This window comes from Aquarana catesbeiana, linkage group LG02 (genome assembly GCF_042186555.1).
Source record: "Aquarana catesbeiana isolate 2022-GZ linkage group LG02, ASM4218655v1, whole genome shotgun sequence".
Classification (NCBI taxonomy): Eukaryota; Metazoa; Chordata; class Amphibia; order Anura; family Ranidae; genus Aquarana; species Aquarana catesbeiana.
Window position 1 is genome coordinate 577,726,479 of NC_133325.1, and position 24,842 is coordinate 577,751,320.

The 24,842-nt window shown below is 43.4% G+C and overlaps 1 protein-coding gene across 1 annotated transcript in view; it reads left to right on the forward strand.

Annotated features, from left to right (window-relative positions):
- LOC141130023 (uncharacterized) overlaps nt 1-23,869 on the forward strand; it is a 110,159-nt gene extending 86,290 nt beyond the window's left edge. The window contains exon 2 of the mRNA XM_073618013.1: nt 23,135-23,869. Within this exon, the coding sequence (XP_073474114.1) occupies nt 23,135-23,724 (590 nt within the window). The 3' untranslated portion in view covers nt 23,725-23,869. The remainder of the gene's footprint in view (nt 1-23,134) is intronic.
- The last annotated feature ends 973 nt before the right edge of the window (nt 23,870-24,842 follow it).

The window sequence follows — 24,842 nt, forward strand, 5'->3', positions numbered from 1 at the left end:
AACAATGAAGCTATTGCTCTAAAGTTTGATTAGTTCTCTTAGTCTGCCCATGTTATCATGGATGAAAGGCAGTTGTTAATTTCTCATACTAAATATTTCAGCAGTGTCTTCAGCTGAAGGAATGCTAGTGATGGGCACACAATGAGCCAACTGGGTTAAACGGTCCACCACCACCATGACAGTTGTAAATCTCTTGGAAGGAGTTAGGTCCACAATAAAATCCATGGAAATGGATCTCAATGGTCGCGATGGCACAGGGAGAGGCTGTAGCAGACCTACCCGGAGGGAGCATGGTACTTTGTGTCGGGCACAAGCCTCACATGAGAGAACATACTCCTTTGCATCATTCCGATAAGAGGGCCACCAAAAAGTATGAGGAAGGAGGTCTACCATTTTCCAGGGTGACCAGCAGATTTTGAATCATGCACCAACTGAAGGACCTTAAGTCGTGCCTCTTCAGGGACATACATTTTTTTTCAAAAGTTCAGCGGCCCTCATGAAAGTCCATGTGTAAATCTCTTGGTGGATTGTTTAAGAGTGGGTTCCTATCATAAGTTTCTTTAATCTTTGAAAGAAAAGTCTCTGTCTTATGTTTTGGATTAGAACCAGAACCAAGGTCTGGTATTTTTATATCTGCCCCTGTTCAAATTGAATATAGAGCGTGCACGCTGAAGCAACTCACGCTGAGACACTTAGTTCAGAGTCAAATTACTTTCTTTATTATTTCCTCTTTTCGAGACTTATATACTATTTCGTTAAGATTAAGATACGTCAGATAAGGCTGGTGTATGCAAACCACAAAACAACCACAAAATATATATATTCATTGTGACAAAGTAGGCTTTAGCTGGGTCGTCCATATGAGGAAGTAGCAACTGGTCATCCAAGTGAAGTACTGATCCCAGGGGTTGGAGAGCCCTGAATTCCTTTTTAGTTCCTTGGACAAACCTTCAAGTTTCTGGATGGCTAAGGTCACTTTACCATTTGGGCCTGTGTTATCTGGAATATAAGTACAGCATGTACTTGTTTCAGGTATCATTTTGCACACACCCCCTTTTCAGCTAGGACCATGTCTAAGACCAAGCGGTTTTGGAAGGTCATGTGTGAAATGACTTCTAGTTGTTCGGCTAAACCTTGGAGTGCATCTCTAGTGTAATTGACAAACCTTTGTTGGTTATAGTAGATGTAATTTATCCAGTCTACATTCTTTTTTACAGCGATGATGGGGATCAGGGACTCAAATCCTGCTTCTACTTGGTCTCTTGCTTTGAACTCATCTGGGACCCCTCTAGGGACCCCCATGTATACATGAGGGTCAAATCTTCCTGCTGGGGCACACCTACACTTCCTATTAGGCCTGGGTGCATTATTGCTTCTGGTTTTTGGTTCTCTGAGAGAATATGTAGAGGCATTATGGCCTTGGCCAATGCACATTCTCCAGTCCACTGTCCTGCCAATCTGCTTCTGATTTTCATGCCTCCGCAGACCCAGTACACGTCTCCCAAAGCCTTGACTTGATTCTGCACCAGATCTGTAGACCCCTCACTATAAGATCCACAGTAACCATTAGTGAAATTCCCAAGCCCCCCCCCCCCCCGTGATATCTTCCATAACATGTGTAATTTCCAGGGTATATGGTGATACCTTCTCCTGGCTTGGGGGTCTTGGTGACTATGGGATATTCCTTCTTCCAATGTTGACACAGAGAGTGGTTAGTGGTTGTGTTGGTAAACAGGCTAAGGAAACATGTCTCATGCTCTGGGGGTATGTTTAGGGGTACCATTCCTAGATGGGGTCTAGCCCCCCCACACACATAGCAATTGGTCTTATTGTGTTTCCCTGCACTGTACCTCATCCATTCAAGCCACAAGTTGACATCTGAGAACTCGGTTTCTGCAGCCATAGTATCCTCAAAGGTAGGGTCTGCTATGGCTACCATGTCCTTTAATGTCTGTATATGGGGCTTCAGGGGGTTTGAGCTAGATGTAGATTGGGGAACTCCCCACTCTGGGTTATTGAACATATCTTTCAGTTGGAAAGGTTTTCTAAAACTGGGATACCCACTTCCCCACCAGAACATAGGTCCCGCTGTCTCCTGGGCTAGGATTCTCAATGGCCAGCCTGAACTCCTTAGTGAAATACTGATCTGTATGTTTGTTGATTGTCATTCTATCTGAGTGACTTCCCATTTTTGTCCTTTCTATTCAAGACGTTCTCAGGCTTGTACCCCCAGTTTGTATCCCCAGTGTTCCATCCCACTGCTCCCCAGGAATCACAGTTGTTACCCGAATAGGTGTCAGTAACGCATACCTACACAGTCATGGGAATTCATGTTTTATCCCAGGACCTGATCCTGTACATAGCACCTGGAATTATCTGTTCATAAGACAATATAAAAGTGGCAACATGTGTATTGGATGAGTTATACCAGAATTGTGTTATACCATCTTTTTGTTTGATGGCTACCTCTTGTGCCTGAGCAATGATCACAATGAAAAGGATATACAGAATCATGGTTTGGTCTCCTCAGCCTCTTCCTCAGGCACAGGGACCTTCTTGCAGTGGGAGGCGTGTATCCACGAGTTCTTTCTGGTCACCTTTACTGATGTGGTAGTTGTTAGGAGGACCTGGAAAGGACCATCATATCTGGGTTCAAGGGTGTGCTTTCTCACAAACTTCTTTACCAGGACCCAATCACCGGGAACCAGCCTGTATGTTCCTGTATCTAAATCAGGATCTGGAATGGAAGAAAACACTTGCGAATGGATACTGGTTAATTCTCGAAATAAAGAAATCACATAATCAGTCAATACATCAGATTGGAGCTGTAATTGCTGTGGAAAGTAACAACCCAGTCTGGGGGCTGAACCAAACAATATCGCATAGGGTGACAGGCCATGGTTCCCCTTGGAGTGTACCTAACACTGAATAAGGCAATAGGCAGGCTATCTGGCCAACTCATTCCTGTCTCCTGAGACATTTTTAGCATTCTAGACTTTATTGTGCCGTTTAATCTTTCAACCTTCCCACTGCTCTGAGGATGATATGGGGTGTGGAAAGCTAGTGTGACCCCTAAAGCTGCCCATATTTCCTTGGTCACTGAGGCTGTGAAAGCCAGCCCCTGATTGCTCTCTATGACCTCTGGGACACCATATCTGCACACTATTTCTGTTAGAAGTCTGTTTCCGTGGTCTTTGCCGTCATGTTGGTAACGGGATAGGCTTCAGGCCATCCGGAGAACATGCAAATGGGACACGTGGCAGACACTGTCTCTTGTTTAATTCCACGATTCCTTCAGTTTCTGTGGCTCCTTTCTTGATCCACACGTCTTTCTCTTCTTTGCCAGCTGCCATTTGTTACTCCCTTGAGTTGGGTCCTGTTCACAGGAGGGTGTTGTAGAATCATGGTAATTTGCACAGTCTCTTCAGGGTTATCTATTGGGTCATCCTGGATGGGTGCATTCACTCTGCTGACCACTTCTCGCGTTCCATTTGCAGCTTGTTTTGCAGCTGTATCTGCCAGGTGATTGCCCCATGCTTCTTGAGGCAGGACAACACAGGACTGATCAAGCACCTTGAGACGATTCAGTTCGCATTTGTTGCTCTATACAAATCACTCACTCACTCACTCACTTGGGACTTGCGATTTGCCGCGTGCCTTCACCTTAAGTATAGCCACTTGTGTTGGGAGGAGTAAGGCATCCATTAAGTCCTTGATAGCTGCACTGTGTTTCACCGGTGTACCTGCTGCTGTTAGGAACCCTCTGGTTTTCCAGATGTCGAAATCGCAGGCAACGCCGAGGGCATATCTTGAATCTGTATAAATGTTGGCTCTTTTTCCTTCTGTTAGCTTGCATGCCATGGTTAGGGCCTGGAGTTCTGCTTCCTGGGCAGACATGAAGGAAGGCAATGCTGAAGCCTGAAGAACTGTATCTTCGGTGATGACTGCGTATCCTGTGTGGTACTGTCCAGTGCTGTCTGCATACCTGGAACCATCCACAAAAACTGTCAAGTCAGGATTCTCAAGGACTGTGTCACTGTCGGTAGGTGTGATGTTTCCATCTTCATCACTTCGAAGCAGTCATGAGCGGTGAGATGAGGGTCATTCTCCAAAGAGGTTACCCCCTCGAGAAGAGGAAGCAGAGTGGATGGGTTAAGGGTATCACATTGGAGGATGGTGAGGTTATCGGGGGAGAAGCAAGGCACACTGGAGTCTCAGGTGTCTTGTTGAGGACAGGTGTTTGGGCTGTACTTGGTTTAGTATGGCAGTTATGTCTTGAGGGGCAAGGAGGATCAGAGGGTGGCCCAACATGAAGTCAACGGTCTTTTCCAAGAGAGCTTGGGCTGCAAAGATGGCTCTGAGACAGGAGGGCCCCCCTAGCCACTGAGTCCAATTGGAAGGAATAATAACCAATGGGTCTGAGCCTGTTGCCATGGGCCTGAGCCAAAACTCCTGTGGCATGCCCTTGCCTCTCTGAGACAAACAGTTTGAAAGTCTTTTCATAGTCTGGGAGGCCCAAAGCAGGGGCTGTTGAGAGGATCTACTTCAGAGTTTCAAAATTGTCCACAGCTTCTGAGGAAAGCAGGAAAGGATCACATTTCAGGGCATCATAGAGGGGTTGCATCAAGAGGGAGGCTCCTGGGATCCAAGAACGGCAGTAGGAGATCAATCCTAGAAAGGCAGGAAGGGGCTTTTAACCTTGAGGCAAAGGGATGACCTTGATTGCAGCAACTCTTCAGTGAGATGTCGGGTGCCTTGGAAGATGCAGTGACCTAGGAAAACCACCTTCTCTCTGCGCCACTGGACCTTTTGCTTTGAGGCCTTGCATCCTTGCTTGGCTGTGTAGTGGAGGAGGCTTTTGGAGAAGATTGAGGCGTCTCCAAGAGTATCTGCACAGAGCAGGAGGTCATCTACATACTGGAGAAGTACAATGTCTGGGTGTAACTTCATCCAGGTGTCCAGAATGAGGGCCATTGCCTTGGCAAATTGGGAAGGGGAGTTCTGGGCTCCTTGTAGCATAACAGTCCAGGTGTAGCCCCGCCCTTCATGGGTGAATTTCCGAGGGCTTCAGCATTCCCTTTTGATTTTGGCCGGGTCTTCCGCAGTTGTAGCAGACACGCAGAGTTGGTACTGGTGGGCGCAGATACTTATGACTCAGGATGTGACTTCGTGAGTCAGTTAAAAAGATGAGCTCAAGACAGCTTGGCAGACCAAGCGACTAGTATACAAGAGATTACACAGGAAAAAGGCGAATCCGTTGAGAAATATCACAATAGTATATCACAAGTGTTTACTGATTTGGGTTTTAGCATGCTGAACAAAGCACACAAACACATGCTAGCTGCCGCATCTGTCTGCTCCTATCATGCCAGAGTATAGAGTAATGGATCTTGAGACATTGTTATTAGTGGCAAAAGGTCTAGAATCCTCACAGAGCAGTAGAAAGGTAGCTCCTCTCATGATGGCCTCTGACACACCCATACTCACTGGTTCTAAGTTGGTAGAAGAGTCACAAGAAATTCTCGACAAAGCATCTGCTTTTCCATTTTTACATCTGTAAAGAAATTACAAAATGGTCTGTAAGAAATTACAAAATTGAATCTTGAAAAAAAAAGGGTCCATCTTGCCTGCCTTGCATTGAGTCTCTTTGCGGATTTAATAAATTCAAGATTTTTGTGATCAGTAAGGAGTTACGGGATGTGTAGTGCCCTCCAGAAGGTGTCTCCATTCAGAGAAGGCTTCTTTTATTGCTAAAAGTTCCTTGTTGCCGATATCATTGTTCTGTTCTGCAGTTGTCATTTGGCGGGAATAAAAGGTACATGGGTGTAAAAAAATTTTTTCACCAATTCTCTGCGAAAGAACTGCTCCGATGGCTGTATTGGAGGCATCTACTTCTACTATAAAGGGAAGTTCTGGGTTAGGGTGTACCAGTAAGGGTGCAGTGGTGAATACGTTTTTCAGATGTGAGAAACCCATTTCTACCTTTGTGGACCACAGTAAGCGTTCCTCCTTCCTTGTCACATAAGTAATGGGAGCCACGATTTATGAAAATTTTTAAATAAATCTCCGGTAAAAGTTTGCAAACCTTAAGAACCATTGCACATTCTTAAGGCCAATCTAGGATGGCTTGGATCTTGCTGGAATCCATGTTCAGCCCTTCAGGAGAGATGATGTAGCCCAAGAACTGTATACGGGTCTTTTCAGACATACTTTTTTACAATTTAATATATCATTTATTTTGTCATAGTCATTCAAAGTCAGTACGAACATGATCCTGGTGTTCCTGTAAATTGGTTGAAAAGATAAGTATATCATCCATATAAGCTACCACAAATTGGTCTAACAAGTCTCTGAAAACATAATTTATGAAATGTTGAAAGGTAGTTGGTGCATTACAGAGTCCAAAAGGCATTACTAGGGATTCATAATGTCCATATCTTGTCCGAAAGGCAGTCTTCCATTCATCTCCAGGTTGAATGCGAACAAGATTATATGCACCCCGCAGATCAAGCTTGATGAAAATGTTTGCTGTCATTAGTCTTTCAAATAGTTCCAGAATTAATGGAAGTGGGTAAGGATTCTTGACTGTCATTTTATTTAATTCTCTGTAATCGATGCATGGGCGCAGGGTTCCATCTTTGTTTTCAACAAAGAATAGCGGGGCTCCAGCAGGAGAGGTTGAGCGATGGATCAACCCCTTCGTCTGGTTCTCTTGTAGAAAGTCCCTTAATGCCTTCAGCAAGTTCAGCAAGATTGTAAAGGTGGTCAAAAGGAATTGGGGCTCCTGGTACAAGCTCTGTTGGGCAATCATATGCCCAGTGAGGTGGTAATTGGTCTGCATTTTTCTTATCACAAATGTCTTTAAAGTCTTGGTATTGAGGGGACAATTTTTCCAGGTTAGTTGATGTCAGTCCGATAATAGTAGATGAGATGTCTCTCTTTTGACAATGTAACTCACAATGTTCAGAGGGTAAGGCAAGGTTTTCGGCCTGCCAGTCAATAGAGGGGTTGTGAATTGATAGCCATGATATTCCTAAAATAACAGGAAACTAAGGAGAAGAAATCAGGTTGAAAGATATTAATGCTTGATGTCCGGGCTCGATACTTAACTGCAGAGGAACAGTCTCATGAGTGATTAATCCAGAGGTGAGTAGAGAGCCATCCACAGTCTCCATATGTACTGAGGATGGTTTAGGTATTTGGGTGATGCAATGTGCTTCAGCAAACTTAAAATCCATAAAGTTACCACCAGCCCCAGAATCCAGCATTGCTTTGGTGGAGAATAACTGGTCTTTCTCTTTAAGAGTGACGCTTACAGAAAAATGTGGTTAGTAACAGACAATCTCATTTTCTCTTTGTGTTACGGAAGACAAGGGTTATGTAATGGATCCCACTTGTTCCCTAGATGTGGACAATTCTCTTTGACCCGCCGCTGCAATGGTTTGTCTTGTTCGTCTTGATTTATTTGGACACCTGAGGGCGTAGTGATCTGACTGACCGCAAAAGAGGCAAAGATTCAGTTCACGTCTGCGTCTCTTTTCAGCAAAGCTAAGAACTCCAATCTGCATAGGTTTGGGTTCACGTTCCGGTTCATAGCTGGCAAATGATTTAGGCATTGATTGACGATGGAACAAGGAGCTGAAGTCAACAGATCTTTGTTTCTCACATTGTCTCTCCATAAATCGTCTATTGATCTTAATGCTTAATTTAATAAAGTGATCAAGCCCATTGGGCGTATCTATTCTGGAAAGTTAATCTTTTATATATCTTATATATATATATAATCTTTTTCAGAAAGTGCTTTCAGTTACCCATCAATGAAATTCGGCAGCATATTCAGCAACAGTACGTCTTCCTTGGCACAAGTTCAGTAAAACGGTTTCAGCTGTTGCGGTGCGATTTGGATCAACAAAAATTTAATTCACGGTCATCACAAACCCCTCACAATCTCCTAGAATCTCATGGTCTTGCTCCAAGTATGGGGAAACCCATGCCATGGCCTCCTCAATGAACAGAGATATAACAAAGCCTGTTTTGGAGTGTTGGGTTGCAAATCGGTAAGGTAGCAGCTAAAAGTGCAGTTGACATTGATTCAGGAAGCCTTTATAGAGATTAGCATCCCCATTGAATTTATCAGGTAAAGGGAAGCGGTTTGAATCCCTGTTAGTAGCTGTCTGTTGGCGTTACTGTGCAAGTTGTGTTTGCAATTCAATTACTTCACCTTGTTACTCTTGCACTGGTGCTTGTGGGCCTTGAACAGCCTCAGTTAGCGAAACAACATGGTCACTCAGGGATCGTGATGGTGCGGCGGTCTCCATGTTGTGCCCAGATTATTCTGTTAGGAGAATACCTGTAATACCTGAGTGGAGACCAATGGCCGACAACGCCAGACAAGCTCAGCTCTCAGGTCTGCAACAGATAAGGAAGTCCGAGCAGCTAGACCTATGATCAGTGTTGGGGTCACAAGCCAAGGTCAGTGCAGGAGAAGAGTTTCGTAGTCGGAGTCACAAGCCAAGGTCGATGCAGGAGGAGAGTTTCACAGTTTGGGTCACAAGGCAAGGTTGATGTTGATCCCAACCAAGGTTCTGCAGAGGAATTAAGGGAAAGTCCCTGTTATGGTTCGAAACAATGAGTACTATTAAGGGAGGTGCATTTTGCCACTCCAGTGGCTGGCACCAGTTTAGTGGAGGGAACTCTTGAAGAAATCTTAGAAGGAATACCTCAACACCAAGGATTCCCCACTACCTCCTGATTGGAGAAAGAAAGTCAAGGGGCGACTCCTGAAATGGCAGTAAATATTCTCGAGCAACGACTATGATGTTGGATGTGCTAAAAGTGTACAACACTGTATTTGGCTACAGGAAGACATGCCATTTATTGAGAGAGCATGTTGAAAGTGAGCTGGAAGACCTGCGCAAGCAACTCGCAAAACTAAAGAAGGCTGGCATCACAGGAATCACAGAGCCTCACCTGGTTAGAAAAGGTTCTGCAGAGACTCCATGAAGAGGAGCTAAAGCTGTCCCTGGAGAAATGCCAGTTCTACAGAACTGCGGTCATCTACCTGTGGCATCTACCTGTGGCATGTTCTCTCTGCAGAGGGGATAGCAAATGACCCAGAGTAATTCGAGGCTGTCACTGCCTGCCTGGACCGACCAATGTCACAAGATCTTTTTGGGGTTCTGCTCCTATTATCATAGATATGTGGAAGGGTTTCCCAGGATCACTCATTCTTTGACTGAACTGTTGAAAGTGGAAGAAGAGGGGGTGCAGGGGACACCGAAATCTGCCAAGGGGCCATGAAAGTCCAAGGAGTCCATGCAACATCAATTGACTGAATAATGTGAGCAGGCCTTTAATCAGCTGAAGAAGAACTCGACCAACACTCTGGTACTGGCTTATGTGGACCCTTCCAAGCCACATCAGTTTCATGTTAAAACCAGCCAAGACAGGTTCAGCTGGGTGCTGTATAAAAAGAACGAAGGGCACTTGTGCCCAGCTGCTTATGTCAGTAGAAGTTTTACCCCCGGCTGAGTTCTTAACTCTTAATTGGGCTGCAGTAGACAACTTGAAACATTATCTTTATGGGGCCGACCTCGTGGTCAGGACAGGCAATAATCTCCTCACTCATGTCCTTACCATAGCCAAATTAGATGACACCAGGCATCGATGCCTAGCCGCCTTGTCCGGGTTTCAATTCAGTATGATATAACACCCAGGTGTGGGTAATTAAGATATGGAAGCTTTCTCTCGAAGACCACACAAAAAAATAATTCTTTAGGTGACTGGATCAGAGGGAGTACAGGCTTTGTGCCAAGGAATGGGACATCAAGCTAATGGAGCCATGGGAGTCGAGGCCATTGGAGTAACTGCAGATGCGATACCATAGCTCTACTGTAATCTTTACCGCAGCTAACAAAGAAAGATCTATGGGAAGATCCCCTCTTGCAACTTGCGCTGAAGACACTATGGGTGTGTAAATCAGACTTATTATTAGTAGATGCCCCAAAGAAAAACAGGTCCATAGACAATGGGAGCAATTTCAGCTAAGAGACAGGATGATCTACCGAAGGGGCCCCTCAAACAGGTCAGGGGATAGATGGCAGCTGTTGCTACCCAAAAAACATAAGGAAACAGTGCTCAAGGTGTTGCATGATGAGTCACCTAAGGCCCAAGTGCACTTTCAAGCTCATTCCTGATTCAGATAATGGCCATGCATGAGGACTGAAGTGGAAGGGTGCTGCCATTCGTGCCTAAGATATATTTGGAAGAAGCCCCTGTTGACCAGCAAGTCCCAGCATGCTCATTCACTATGTTCCCATTAGCACTGCATGTGCTCCATTGTTTGGACAATATTTGACTATAGAGGAGGAGGTGCTTAAAAAAAAAAAAGGATTGTGGGAGGTGTAGTTTTACTATGTAAAAGTGACGCTGCTCTACATGGGGGGGGGGGCTACAGGTCCCAGGCCACCAAGTGACCTGAGGAAGGAGTGGAGATATTCTCTGTGAACTGCTTGGGGAGACTCTGTGCTCTCAGTGCCAGAATTTGGGTAGAGAACAGATGTCCAGGCTAGAGTGCTGAGTCATCCAGGCACTTTCCCACCAGTATGGGCTAAGTAGTGGTGGCCACTGTGCTCCAATGAAGGCTCGCCAACCAACTTTTGCATCCATAGTTTTCCAGTGCAGGTTCACCAGCCATCTTCCGCATCTCCAGCATTACAAGGGCTCCTCCGCTATTGACATCCATGGCTGAAATGCAGGACTGGTGAGAGAGTTATTAACACATTGCTCATACTATGCGGCAAAAACTGAAACTTTAGCCCAACACAGTCTCTTCCTCCTGCTTCCTGGCCACTGCCCTGCCTGTTTAGTCTACCGTAGAACACTATCATAGCATCCATCCAGGATTGCCCTGGTGACATAGAATTTATTTTTTTAATCTGTTCCATTTCCTGCTATGGTTATGTTCCCCTGCCAACTGACTCCACGAAACACTTCCCCAATAATTTGTTCTTTTCAATTAAAAGCAGACAGAAGCCACCGAACATCACTAGCTGTGCACCACCATAAGGGCCCCAACAAAAGCAGGCAGAATTACCTATCCTAAGAGTGCCTATTCTGTCTCACAGCAATCTGAATAGATCTCACCACCCATCATTCTTGAAAACTGCTTTACCAGTTTTAAAGTAAAGTCCTGCAGGCAGACTTGGAACTAACAGGGTTACTTTAGGGTTCTAGTGGCAGCGTATCCTCTGGGGGTTTATACTGTCCTAAGTTAAAGTGCCCTTTTTCACTCTTGGTGACCCTGCCATAGTTTAAATTGGTCAGAGTATATGGTATGGTATGAGCAGAACACCCCCGGGTTCTGTTGTACACCAAAATGCCAGAACAGGTGTATGGGACCAGAATCCAAAAAATCAAAAGTCCCTTTTAAAGTCCTTTCTAAAGTCCCTTTTAAGGCTTATATGCAAGGTATGGGTGCCCGGGTACTGCCCTGGGGGACATGTATCGATGCAAAAGAAACCTTTTAAAAAACATAGTTTTTAAATGAACAGTGATTTTAATGATGCTTAAAGTGAAACAATAAAATCGAAAAATATCCTTTAAATAAAGTGCCTGGGGATCCCCTTAGTCTGCCTGTTAAGTGGCCCATCTGTACCCCATATAGAACCGGCTGCAGCAAAACTGACATATATAAAGGAAAAAAATGACATTTTAAATTGATTTTCCCTGCAAGCTTTCTTTATTTTGTAAACAATGGCTTGGGGAGCCAGTCTACATGATGAGGCCACATTTTAGTGCACTCGGAACACGATTATAAATTTTTTGGATAAATTCTGATGTCTCTTGCATGGAAAAAACAAAGTTTTACACCACAGTAAGCAAGCCTTATATGAAGAAAGCAAATTATAGTACACTCAAGCCAAGATTAATGATTTTTTTTATAAAGTCTGGTGTCTCTTTCGCAGACTTTGGATAGAAGTAACAGGTGTGGAAAAATAGGACCTTGGGCATTGGTGATGCCTTCACACCATAACCCTTCACAGTTATCCTTGGCAAACGCAGGATTGGACTCTGCTCTTAAAAATATGCCACACAGGTGTGGAAAAATTGGGCCTTGAGTGTTGGTAATGCCTCTGCACAGTAACCCTATAGAGGTATACTTGATAAAATAAAAAATTGGCAAGCATTGGCTTGCTGTAAAAAATGGAATCATATGCACCTGTCAAACAAAAAATCGGACCTTAAATGTGCCTGCACATTGTAACCCCTCACAGTTGCTTTTGGGGAACGCAGGACTTTACCCTGATGTGAAGAAATTAAAATTATATGCACTTGTCACACAGGTGCAGAAACATTTGGCTTTATATGATAATTGTACCCATGAAACCTATACCAAAAAATTACTTAAAGATAAAATAAACACCCACAAAGCTAGGCAGCCTAGATAGTCATGCAGAGATTCCCAACAAATTTGATTAGCAGCATTGACATCAGGGGCTTTATAGCTGCTCCTAATCCAGGACTAAATAATTTTGAGAAATGTCAGCCGGTCAACAGAGTCTGTGGAAAGACGCACTCTTTCATCTGTCACAAAACCTCCGGCAGCACGGAATGCCTGCTCGGAAAGCAGGGTGGATGCAGGGCAGCTCAATTGCATACTGGGCAACATCTGGCCAGTGGTCTATTCTCATGACCAAGTAACCCAGTGGATCGTCTACTGGAAAGCTCTCCATGTCTGTTTTCACCTCTAGATAATCTTCCACCATATGATGCAGACACTGTCAGTGGGATCTGGAAGCTGACAGCCCAGGGTGCTGAGGACTAAAACTTTTTTAAAAGCATCACTTAGGCTGCCCCCTTCTCCACCGCTCCTCCTTTGACCAACAGAAGCCTCAAAAATACCTTTTTAATTAAACTGTAACCTACCAGAGTCTGGAAAGGTTTTGCATAAACTCCTTTTTAAGGCTTCCTCAAGATATTTCATCCTGCGTTCCCTCTCCTCAAATGGTGACAGTACAGTGCATGCATCCATTATCAGCACCCATTGGTGTGGAGAAAAAAAGCCGAGCTCCCCTGAGCTTGTCCTTGTGCCATACTCACACAGGTACTTGTTGATGGGCTTCTGCTGCATGTGCAGCTGCTGCAGCCTTGCCAAAGTTAAGTTCCCCCTGGTGGGCATGTCAAAAATCAGGCGGTTTATGGGCAGGTGGAATTCCTGCTGAATTTCAGCCAACTGAACACTGGCTGTGTATGACTGCCTGAAACTGCTTGTTTTGCCGCCACATCTCCATACAGCTGGTGGTGATGATGATGTGAGATCTGTCAGCCCCTCCTCCTCCTCAATGCCCTCTTCTGCTGAATTGTCCTATGAACCACCAGTACCCCATAAGCATTCAAGGGGCTATTTAACAAGCCAGGCTAAAAGATGCCATGCAGTGGTTCAGCTGGTCTGTCTAGGGGACAGGAGCCACACCGGAGCAGAGATTCTTTCTGCTCTGCAGGGGCAGACCCAGAGGTGGTTAATGCCATGGCAGCCTGTACCAGGAATGGTAGTGTGCAATAATGGCACTAACCTTCTGTCTGCCCTTTGACAGGGAAAGTTGACACACATACCATGCCTGGCACATGTTCTTAATTTGGTGGTGCAGAATTTCTTAAACAGATACCCAGGGATGCAATATTTTGTAAGGCAGGCCTTGGATTGCTTTTGCAAGCGGTAGGAGGGTTCTCCCGCCATCTTCCACAACTCTCCCGAGCATCTCATCACTTCTGGTTTCACCAGTTGTAAACAAACCATTAATAGTTTGAAAAAAAGCATTGGCTCATACTGATTTTGTTATGATCTAAAGCTTTAAAGGGCAGAGGAGAGATTTGGGGTCTAATAGACCCCAGATCAGTGATGGGAGTAAGTCACACATGTGCAAGTCACAAGCAAGTCTCAAGTCTTAACCTTCAAGTCACAAGCAAGTCCCAAGTTACTGTGGCGAAAAGCAAGCAAGTCAAGTCGAGTCCCTGCTAGAAGTCAAGCAAGTCAAGTCAAGTCATTTATTTTGGTCAAGTCACAAATTAAGTCAAAATACTGATCTACCCCGAAGCCGGGACTCGGGGGAGCTTTCTTTTGTGGGGGGGCGGCTTTTGCCTAGGCCAAGACACAGAACTGGTGGTGCCAAGTCATTGCAAGTCATTGCAAGTCAAATAGCCCAAGTCAAAGTCAAGTCGCAAGTCATTAGTGACAAGTCAAAGTCAAGTCGAGTCATTTATTTAATTTTGTCAAGCAAGTCGCAAGTCCTCAAACAGGTGACTCGAGTCTGACTCGAGTCAAGTCATATGACTCGAGTCCCCCACCTCTGCCCCAGATCTCTTAGTAAAAAGTGTATGTCACTGCCTGTTGCTATCACAGGGGATATTTATATTCCCTATGGTAACAACAATGTTAATTTTGACATCAAATTTCAATTTAGTTTTAGTCATAGTCATTTGACTAAAATGACACTTTAGTTTTAGTCGTATTTTAGTCTTTTGACTAAAATGGTATTTTAGTTTTAATCGTATTTTAGTCATCTGAATTGTTTTAGTTGACTAAAATAGTATTATTTAGTCAACAAAATATTTTAGTCGATGAAATGAACTCTGCTCATGGTCTTTTATCAATTTTATTTATAAAAAATAGAATGGCATGCAGCACCACACTTGGATGGGTCAGAAGACTTCATGGAGACTTGGCCACCCTACGTTTCTCCTACAGTGAGACTTTAACCACTTCAATACCAGGCACTTAGACACCTTCCCGCCCAGGCCAATTTTCAGCTTTCAGCGCTGTCGCAATTTGAATGACAATTGCATGGTCATGCTACACTGTACCCAAACAAATTTTTTATCATTTTGTTCCCACAAATAGAGATTTCTTTTGGTGGTATTTGATCACCTCTGCGTTTTTTTTTTTTTTGCAACAAATAAAAAAGCCCGAAATTTTTGAAAAAAACAAGTTTTTCTTTGTTTCTGTTAAAATTTTTTGTAAATAAGTAAGTTTTCTTCTTCAATGACAGGCACTGATATGGCTGCACTGACGGGCACTGATGATGGGCACTGATAGTGGCACCAATGATAGTGAGGTGGCACCAATGAGGTGGCACTGATGAGGTGGCACTGACGGGCACTGATGATGGGCACTGATAGGCAGCACTGATAGGCACTGATAGGTGGCACTGATGGGCACTGATAGGTGGCACTGGTATGCAGCACTGATGGGCACTCATAGGTGGCACCGATGGGCACTCATAGGCGGCACTGATGGGCACTCGTAGGTGGCATTGATTGGTACACATGGGTGGCACTGGTGGGTACTTATGGGTGGCACTGATAGGTGGCACTGATGGGCACTGATTGGTGGGCACTGATGGGCACTGATGGGCACAGATGGGCACTGACAGGTGGCACCGATGGGCAATGACAGGTGGCACTGATAAAACTTATTGGTGGCATTGCTGGGCATAACTGAAACATAATGGTGCCAATCAGTGCCCATTTGTGGGCACTGATTGGCACAGATTGGGCACATTGAGCACATGTGGATGGCCATGGGGTACATACCTGGCCATCCACATGTTGCCCCTTCCCTGGTGGTCCTAGTGGCGATCCCTGGTGGTCCAGTGTGGTGATTTGAGGGGGGCTGGGCTGATAAACAATCAGCGCAGACCCCCCTGTCAGGAGAGCTGCCGATCGGCTCTCCTCTACTCGCGTCTGTCAGATGCGAGTGAGGAAAAGCTGGTCAACGGCTCTTCCTATTGACATCGTGATCAGCCGTGATTGGACACGGCTGATCACGTGGTAAAGAGCCTCCGCCGGAGGCTCTTTACCAAGATTAGTGTAGCGGTGTGTCAGGCTGACACACCGCTCCACCGTTCGCCGCAATGCGCGCCCCCGCGGGCGCGCGGCGGCATACTATCCTGCTGGACGTCATATGACGCCCAGTCAGGATAACGGAACCACCGTCCGGCCGTCATCTGCTATGGGCTGGGCGGGAAGTGGTTAAAGGTTTTAGCAGCTATTTTTATACCTCTGGATTGTTGTCTATCTTTTTTGTAGCTATCCATCACTCTGTACACTACATCTCACAGACCTCAGTACACTGCCCTAACATCCTACTGACTTCTGCATACTGCCCTACACTGTACTGACCTTTTAGCACTCCATCACTGAGTCCTGCCATGCATCTTTCCTAGTTGCAAGCAGAGTTACCTAGTGTACTGTGAACAAAATATATCTTCCCTGACCATGCTTGCTGGACCATATGTCAGCAGTAAGGTGGACCTTGCTGCTGACTGCCTTGCACAACGATCTTCCATGTGATGGCACAAAGCTGGAGAGGCCTTACATGCAAAGAAATAATGACTGGGAACCTGCCATTGTGGTACAGCACATTCTGCAAATTCCCGGAAGGGAGCAGAATCCACTAGAGGGAAAGGCAGGAGTTGTAAAGCCAGCAATTTGGTCAAGCTGAGAATGTTGCCTGCTATAAACTACAGCTGGTGGTGTGCTGCTGGCAGACTTGTTGCAAGGACCTGTGACACCCTTTGGTATACTGTTGTAGGAGTCAGAATATCGATAAATGACTTTGCTGGACACAGGACTCGATTAAGGGAGTTTTATTCCACTTTGGCCAAAGCAGTGGACACCTGACCCGACTCTTGTCTGCATGCCAAGTGTCCCAATTACAGCTTACACAGTGTAAATATCATTTAAGTATATTGCGCCACAAGCGAACAGGCGGTATATTTCCGTTATACAAACATTTTTAACCTTTTAAAAACAGCCAACCTACTCTTATTGATGCAAAGCAATTTAGCAAAGTTATTTCCTTGTATTCTTGCAAGAATCTTGCAGGTTTGCATTTGCGGTTTTCCTTATCTACCTTGTTAATCAGCTAACATACTATAGCTTCAGGAAGGTCAGTGTCAGTGTGGTAAGCACAGATGTCTGTGCTGGGGGGGGGGGGGGGGATGGGTGAATTCAGTGTCTAACCGCAGCCTGTCACAAGTGCACTGAACATGAGATGTATAGAATGTTTTTTAGCTGAAACTCTAGATCAGTCTTACTACGCACATAACTATGGCCACATAAACTGACCCTCGTTTCCACTTCAATACCATCATCCCTATCAGTGGAAGATGCTGAGAGTTCTTGATATATAGTGGGAATAGAGATAAGGGGTGAGGATTGAGGAGAAGTCTGTCCCTTTTGTGTGGCTTTGAGGTGCTGTTGCCAACAGGCTGAGTGGTGAGAGGTTAAATGCATTTTCAAGCATATGGTACCGAAAATGGATGATGTTTTTTCCACACTTGGTCTGCTTGTGGCAGAGATTGCAAATTGCAAAGTGTGATCAGCTGCACATGTGCTAAAACAGGTCCACACTGCTGAGCTCTGGGAAGTGGGCCAGGAGATAAGAGCTCTACAATCTGATAGAATAGGGTGGCTGCTTCCTACTGTTCCATGATGGCTGTCTCGTTGGGTTTTGCCTCCCCCTCACTTTCCTCTTCTGCTCTATCAGGCACCCAAGAAGAGTCAGTGACCTCATCATCATCATCCCCTCCATCCTTATCACTGGAACCAACTTGGCAATACACTGCAGCTGGGGGAACATGACTGCCAATTTGTTGTTTCAGTGTGAACCATGTCCATCTTTGCCTGTGGACACTGCTGGCCTCCTCATAGTGGCAAGGGAACTTCTGCTTCTCCTTGTTGGCCTCCAAGACATGATGGGGGGGCTTATTACACACATTTATTAGATAATAGGAAATGGGTGATTGTATGCACTTTATTTAATGAAATGTGGTGTTTGGTGCACTATAAACTGTGTACAATTGAGGACTGCCGCTGATTTGAAAAATGAAAAAAAAAAAAATATATAAAAAAGGGGGAACACCAGCGTCACAGTAAGACAAACCGTGGCTGACAATTTTAAAAAAGGGGGCAAACAATAACAATAATAAAAAAACCGCAAAAAAATATATATATATACAGTGGGAACGGAAAGTATTCAGACCCCCTTACATGTTTCACTCTTTGTTATATTGCAGTCATTTGCTAAAATCATTTACGTTCATTTTTTTTCCTCATTAATGAATACACAGCACCCCATATTGACAGAAAAACACAGAATTCTTGACATTTTTGCAGATTTATTAAAAAAGAAAAACTGAAATATCACATGGGCCTAAGTATTCGGACCCTTTGCTCAGTATTTAGTAGAAGCACCCTTTTGATCTAATACAGCCACGAGTCTTTTTGGGAAAGATGCAACAAGTTTTTCACATCTGGATTTGGGGATCCTCTGCCATTCCTCCTTCCAGATCCTCTCCAGTTCTGTCAGATTGAATGGTAAACATTGGTGGACAGTCATTTTTGAGTCTCTCCAGAAAAGCTCAATTGGGTTTAAGTCAGGGCTCTGGCTGGGCCATTCAAGCACAGTCACGGAGTTGTTGTGAAGCCACTCCTTCGTTATTTTAGCTGTGTGCTTAGGGTCATTGTCTTGTTGGATGGTAAACCTTCGGCCCAGTCTGAGGCCCTGAGCACTCTGGAGAAGGTTTTCGTCCAGGATATCCCTGTACTTGGCCACATTCATCTTTCCCTCGATTGCAACCAGTAGTCCTGTCCCTGCAGCTGAAAAACACCACCACAGCATGATGCTGCCACCACCATGCTTCACTGTTGGGACTGTATTGGACAGGTGATGAGCAGTGCCTGGTTTTCTCCACACATACTGCTTAGAATTAAGGCCAAAAAGTTCTATCTTGGTCTCATCAGACCAGAGCATCTTTTTTCTCACCATCTTGGAGTCCTTCAGGTGTTTTTTTAGCAAACTCCATGCGGGCTTTCATGTGTCTTGCACTGAGGAGAGGCTTCAGTCGGGCCACTCTGCCATTAAGCCCCGACTGGTGGAGGGCTGCAGTGATGGTTGACATTCTACAACTTTCTCCCGACTGCATCTCTGAAGCTCAGCCACAGTGATCTTTGGGTTCTTCTTTACCTCTCTCACCAAGGCTCTTCTCCCCCGATAGCTCAGTTTGGCCGGACAGCCAGCTCTAGGAAGGGTTCTGGTCATCCCAAACATCTTCCATTTAAGGATTATGGAGGCCACTGTGCTCTTAAGAACCTTAAGTGCAGCAGAAATTTTTTTGTAACCTTGGCCAGATTTGTGTCTTGCCACAATTCTGTCTCTGAGCTATTCAGGCAGTTCCTTTGACCTCATGATTCTCATTTGCTCTGACATGCACTGTGAGCTGTAAGGTCTTATATAGACAGGTGTGTGGCTTTCCTAACCAAGTCCAATCAGTATAATCAAACACACCTCGACTTAAATGAAGGTGAAGAACCATCTCAAGGATGATCAGAAGAAATGGACAGCACCTGAGTTAAATATATGAGTGTTACAGCAAAGGGTCTGAATACTTAGGACCATGTGATATTTCAGTTTTTCTTTTTTAATAAATCTGCAAACATGTCAAGAGTTCTGTGTTTTTCTGTCAATATGGGGTGCTGTGTATTCATTAATGAGGAAAAAAAATTAACTTAAATGATTTTAGCAAATGACTGCAATATAACAAAGAGTGAAAAATGTAAGAGGGTCTGAATACTTTCAGTCCCCACTGTATATATATATATATATATATATATATATATATATATATATATATATATATATATATTTTTTTTTTAGTTTTTCAATTTGTGTCAGCGGCAGTCCACAACACATTTCCTTTTTTTTTTATTATTGTTATTTTTTGCCTGCCCCCTTTTTTTAAATTGTCAGCCACAGTTTTTCTTACTGTGACGCTGGTGTTCCCCCTTTTTTATAAATTTTTCAATATCAACAATTCTGTGTTTTTCTGTCAATATGGGTTGCTGTGTGTACATTAATGAAGAAAAAAATGAACTTAAATCATTTTAGCAAATGGCTGCAATATAACAAAGAGTGAAAAATGTAAGGGGGTCTGAATACTTTCTGTCCCCGTGTGTGTGTGTGTATATATATATATATATATATATATATATATATATATATACACCTGAATATTAATAAAAAAAGGGGGAACACCAGCATCGCAGTAGGACAAACTGCAGCTGACCATTTAAAAAAAAGGGAGCAGGGGAAAAAAAAAAAGACGCAGCAACAAGAAAAAAAAAGTGTGTATACAGCACTAAAACACTGCACTACACTGACACTACACTGACACTATACTCACACTACAATGACACTACACTAACACTACACTGACACTCACACTTACTAGCTTGCTAAATATTTATTCTCACTGAGCCCTGCTCTATCTCCAACTTCACACTGCAAAAGGTTCCGTGGGAAAGAACATTTTATAGTGTGAGGTGGAACTATGAGCACTGAGCCATGATTTGGCAAAGTCATCATGACGTTGTACACTCAGGGCTATTAGAGTGCTCTGTGCCCTGTGCCCTGATTGGGCAAAGCCTTGCCTTGGGACCAGCGTTCAGATGCATTGCTTCGGCCAATCAGGGCTGTTACAATGCACTGTGCAGCGGGCAGTGCATTGTGGGACGCTCGGCGGGATGTCCTCCGAACACCTAAATGGGCGTTATTCGGGGCTAAACAGATGCTCGGCCCAGACAGTTTGCCCATCTCTACTCGTGTGTTGCTTTCTGTGTGCAATTTTGGTATAGAATTACTCTGTATAGGAACAGTATGTTAATACATTTTGGTCACAGTTTGTATTACCTTGCTTCTATTTGACCAATACATTTTGTACATTGTGTCAATTTACTCTGGTGTTGTTCAACTTATTAAAGGGGATGTGTCAGAGTGGTAGAGGCAGTATTCTGAACAGCCAGGAAAGAAACCATTTTCAGAGGGCTTATTAACCACATGCCAACCAGCGCACGACAATGTACGTTGGCACGGCTGGGCAAATTGGCGTACAGGTACGTCCCCTTTAAATTGCGGCGTTATGGGTGCGCACGCAGCAAACTCTGTGACCGTGACCGTGCCCGCGAGGCCCGTGAGGCCCGCGGTCTTGATGTCCGCCGGGGGCCCACGATTGTGTCATGGAGCGGCAGAATGAGGAGATGCCTATGTAAACAAGGCATTTCCCTGTTCTGCCTAGTGACATGACAGGGATCTACTGCTCCTTGTCATCGGGAGCAGTGATCGCTGTCATGTCAGTGGTAGCCCCCCACAGTTAGAATCACTCCCTAGGACACACTTAACCCCTTGATCGCCCCCTAGTATTTAACCATTTCCCTACCAGTGTTATTTACACAGTAATCAGTGCATTTTTATAGCACTGATCGCTGTATAAATGACAATGGTCCCAAAATAGTGTCAAAAGTGTCCGATGTGTCCGCCATAATGTCGCAGTCATGATCACCGCCATTACTAATAAAAAATAATAATAATAATAATAATAAAAATGCCATAAATCTATCCCCTATTTTGTAGATACGATAACTTTTGCGCAAACCAATAAATATACGCTTATTGTGATTTTTTTTTTTTTGTACCAAAAATATGTAGAAGAATACATATTGGCCTTAACTGAGAAAGAAATTCATTTTTTATATATTTTTTGTGGATATTTATTATAGCAAAAAGTAAAAGATATTGCTTTTTTTCCAAAATTGTCACTCTTTTTTTGTTTTTAACGCAACAAATAAAAACCACAGAGGTGATCAAATACCACCAAAAGAAAGCTCTATTTGAGGGAAAAAAAGGACGCCAATTTCGTTTGGGTGCAACGTCGCACGACCGCGCAATTGTCAGTTAAGGTGACGCACTACAGTGAAAAAAGTGCTCTGGTCAGGAAGGGGTAAATTCCTCCGAGGCTGAAGTGATTAAACTAGCGGCACCTAAGGGGGTGCACAACAAATGTTTATTTTGAAAAACAGAATTTAAACACATAGTAAAAAAGGATAAATAGATAGTTGAAACCCATATATAAAAAAAGAAACCAAACCATCATAGTTTAATTTTAGGGCAAATTGAAGTGCATCATATTTTACCAGAAAAGAGATCTACAAAAACATACAGTACAGAGATAAAGGAAAAAAAAGTATTTAAAAAAACTGTTTATGATACACAGCGCCGTAGCAAGGGAAATGTCCAGTTAGGGCTTAGATCTACTTAAAGAGAAACTTCACCCACTTTTTTTTAAAGTCAACCGCTTTATTTAGTTATTTAGCACCTGACTTTGTAAATTCAAATACTTACTATCTCACGGAGTCCAGCATTGCCCTCTCGTTGTTTTACTGTTGATCCACTTTAACCGCTCGCCGACCGGCCGTTGTCGATTGAAGGCGGCGCAATGGCACTCCTGCACGAATGCTTAGGAACAACAATTGGTTTCCTCCCCCAGGCAGTCCCATCCCCCCACAGTTAGAATCACTCCCAAGAATTCATTTAACCCCTTGATCACCCCCTAGTGTTAACTCCTTCCCTGCCAGTGACATTTATACAGTAATCAATGGCTATTTATAGCACTGATCGCTGTATAAATGTCAATGGTCCCAAAATAGTGTCAAAAGTGTCCAAACTAATCAATATATGCTTACTGCAAATTTTTTTACCAAAAATATGTAGAAGAATACATATCGTTCTAAACTGAGAAAAAAGTTAGGTTTTTTTTTATATATTTTTTGGGGATATTTATTATTGCAAAAAGTTAAAAATATCTTCAAAATCGTTGGTCTTTTTTTAGCGCAAAAAATAAAAAACGCAGAGATGATCGAATACCACCAAAAGAAATCTCTACATGTGGGAAAAAAAGGACAAAAATTTTGTTTGGGTACAGTGTTGCACTACTGTGCAATTGTCAGTTAAAGTGGTGCAGCACCGTATCGTAAAAAATGGCCTGGTCAGAAAGGGGGTAAATTCTTCCGGGGCTGAAGTGGTTAACTACAGTATGCCATCTGTAGCACATGATGGCTGTTTTTAATGGTGATTAGTTGCAAAGGCAAATATATGTGGGCTCCTACTAAAGAGTTATAGATAACAATTCTGTTTGCTACATTTACGTTTTCAAGAATCTAAGATAGTTTTTTTTCTTTTCTTCTATTGGTAATGTATATAGTTTGTGTGTCATATTTATTCTTTAATTTTCTCCAACAGGTTTGGCACAGACAATAACTACAGCTTCAAATTCAGAAGGTGCAAACAGCACTGAGACACAGTGCACTAATATATCTTCCCTAACGCTTGTAACACCATCAGTACACAGCTATCCAGAAGAGAACATAACTGTCTCAACAGTTCGAAGCAGAAGCCTATTAGGTGTCCGAATTATTACAGAGATGATAAACAACGTAGAGGTGAAAAGTCTGCTAATAAATAAAACCTCAGTTGTCAATATTGAGACGAAGACCATCACCCCAAGTAAAATCTACATAAAAACGACAAACTCCATCTCACCTACAACAATACGAGTTCTTATCGGAAGTGGACAATCTGAAACATTAAATAATGAGACAAACCCCATCGTCACCACTACTGAAACTACAACTCCGAACCCAGGGAATTTAACAACTAACTCCTACTGCAGTAAGCCAGCCCAAACCAACACCACCACCGAGAGCTCGACAATTGCTGGAGACACCTGCTCCAAAATCACCTCTGCTTCCTCCTCCACCACCATTACCACAACTGAGGAGGTCATTGTGCTGGGTCCAGATGGCTCTTCCCAGACCTGCACTTACTACTAAGTCTGTGTGCCAAAACTAATCTTATTGCTACAGTACTTGTAACACAAGCAAATGGGACTAAAACGGGCTATTATTTTCTTCTGTACTAACAGGTTTACTAACTAAATAAAATTCCTCAATACATTTCTGTATGCATTCATTATTTTAGCACTATTAATACTACTCCCTATACTAAACATGTTATTTCCATAGATGTTGTGTTACATATTACATGGCTACGTTGGATTTAATTCATGCAGTTGATATGGTAAATTTTATTGCTGAATACATGGGAAAAAAGAAAAAAACATGCAGCGGAAAGTGCTTTGGATTTGAATGTGTAATGAAATGTCTGCCATTAACACCTATTGTTTTCTAGCTGAAATGTTATATGTGGCTTTCATGTTCTATGTTATTTCTCTTGCTGGGAACAAATAAAAGGTCACTCTTGCATAACAGGTGCACTTGTTCATTGAAAGAGCTAAATGTGTTTTCATACCTCAACTGAACTGGTTGAGCTAAAAAATGGGGCTTAAAGTGTATTTCCACTGTTGCAGCCAAATTGGGATAACACTTACTTTACTTTTGCTACATGTCTCCATCCACATACCATAACTTAAAAAATCTAATTAAAATTCCAGCTCATGTTTTTTTAGATGCTCTATTCTTGGCCACCCAGCATCATAAAATCCTACTGGTTCTCTTTGTTTAGGAGCTCTGGGTAGCAGTGTTTGCCATAGTTAACCCTGTCTGTGGTGTGCAGGTAGATCTTTATTATCAATTTCAACTAGATTTGAACTGTCCTAACAAAGAGTTGAAGTTTTAGAAGCTAGGCTTCTTGCACTGTATGTCAGTGAGGACAGATGTAGCAGTACCCCCATAGGGGCTGCAGAAAGTAGTAGTTCCACCTGTTACCCTGCCCAACCTGGCATTCACTTCCAGACACCCCAAGACAATGAACAGTCCATCAGCTTTGTTTTTGTTATTTTATTGAGGGATTTATAGGATGTCCAGAATCAATAGCAGAAATCAATATGATGAACAATTGGAACCTCTATTTACATCTTCTAGAGCTCCAGCCTCCTAAAGCACAAAGCTTATTTGTAGACTGTTTCTCTCCAACTACAATGCCAGTAACA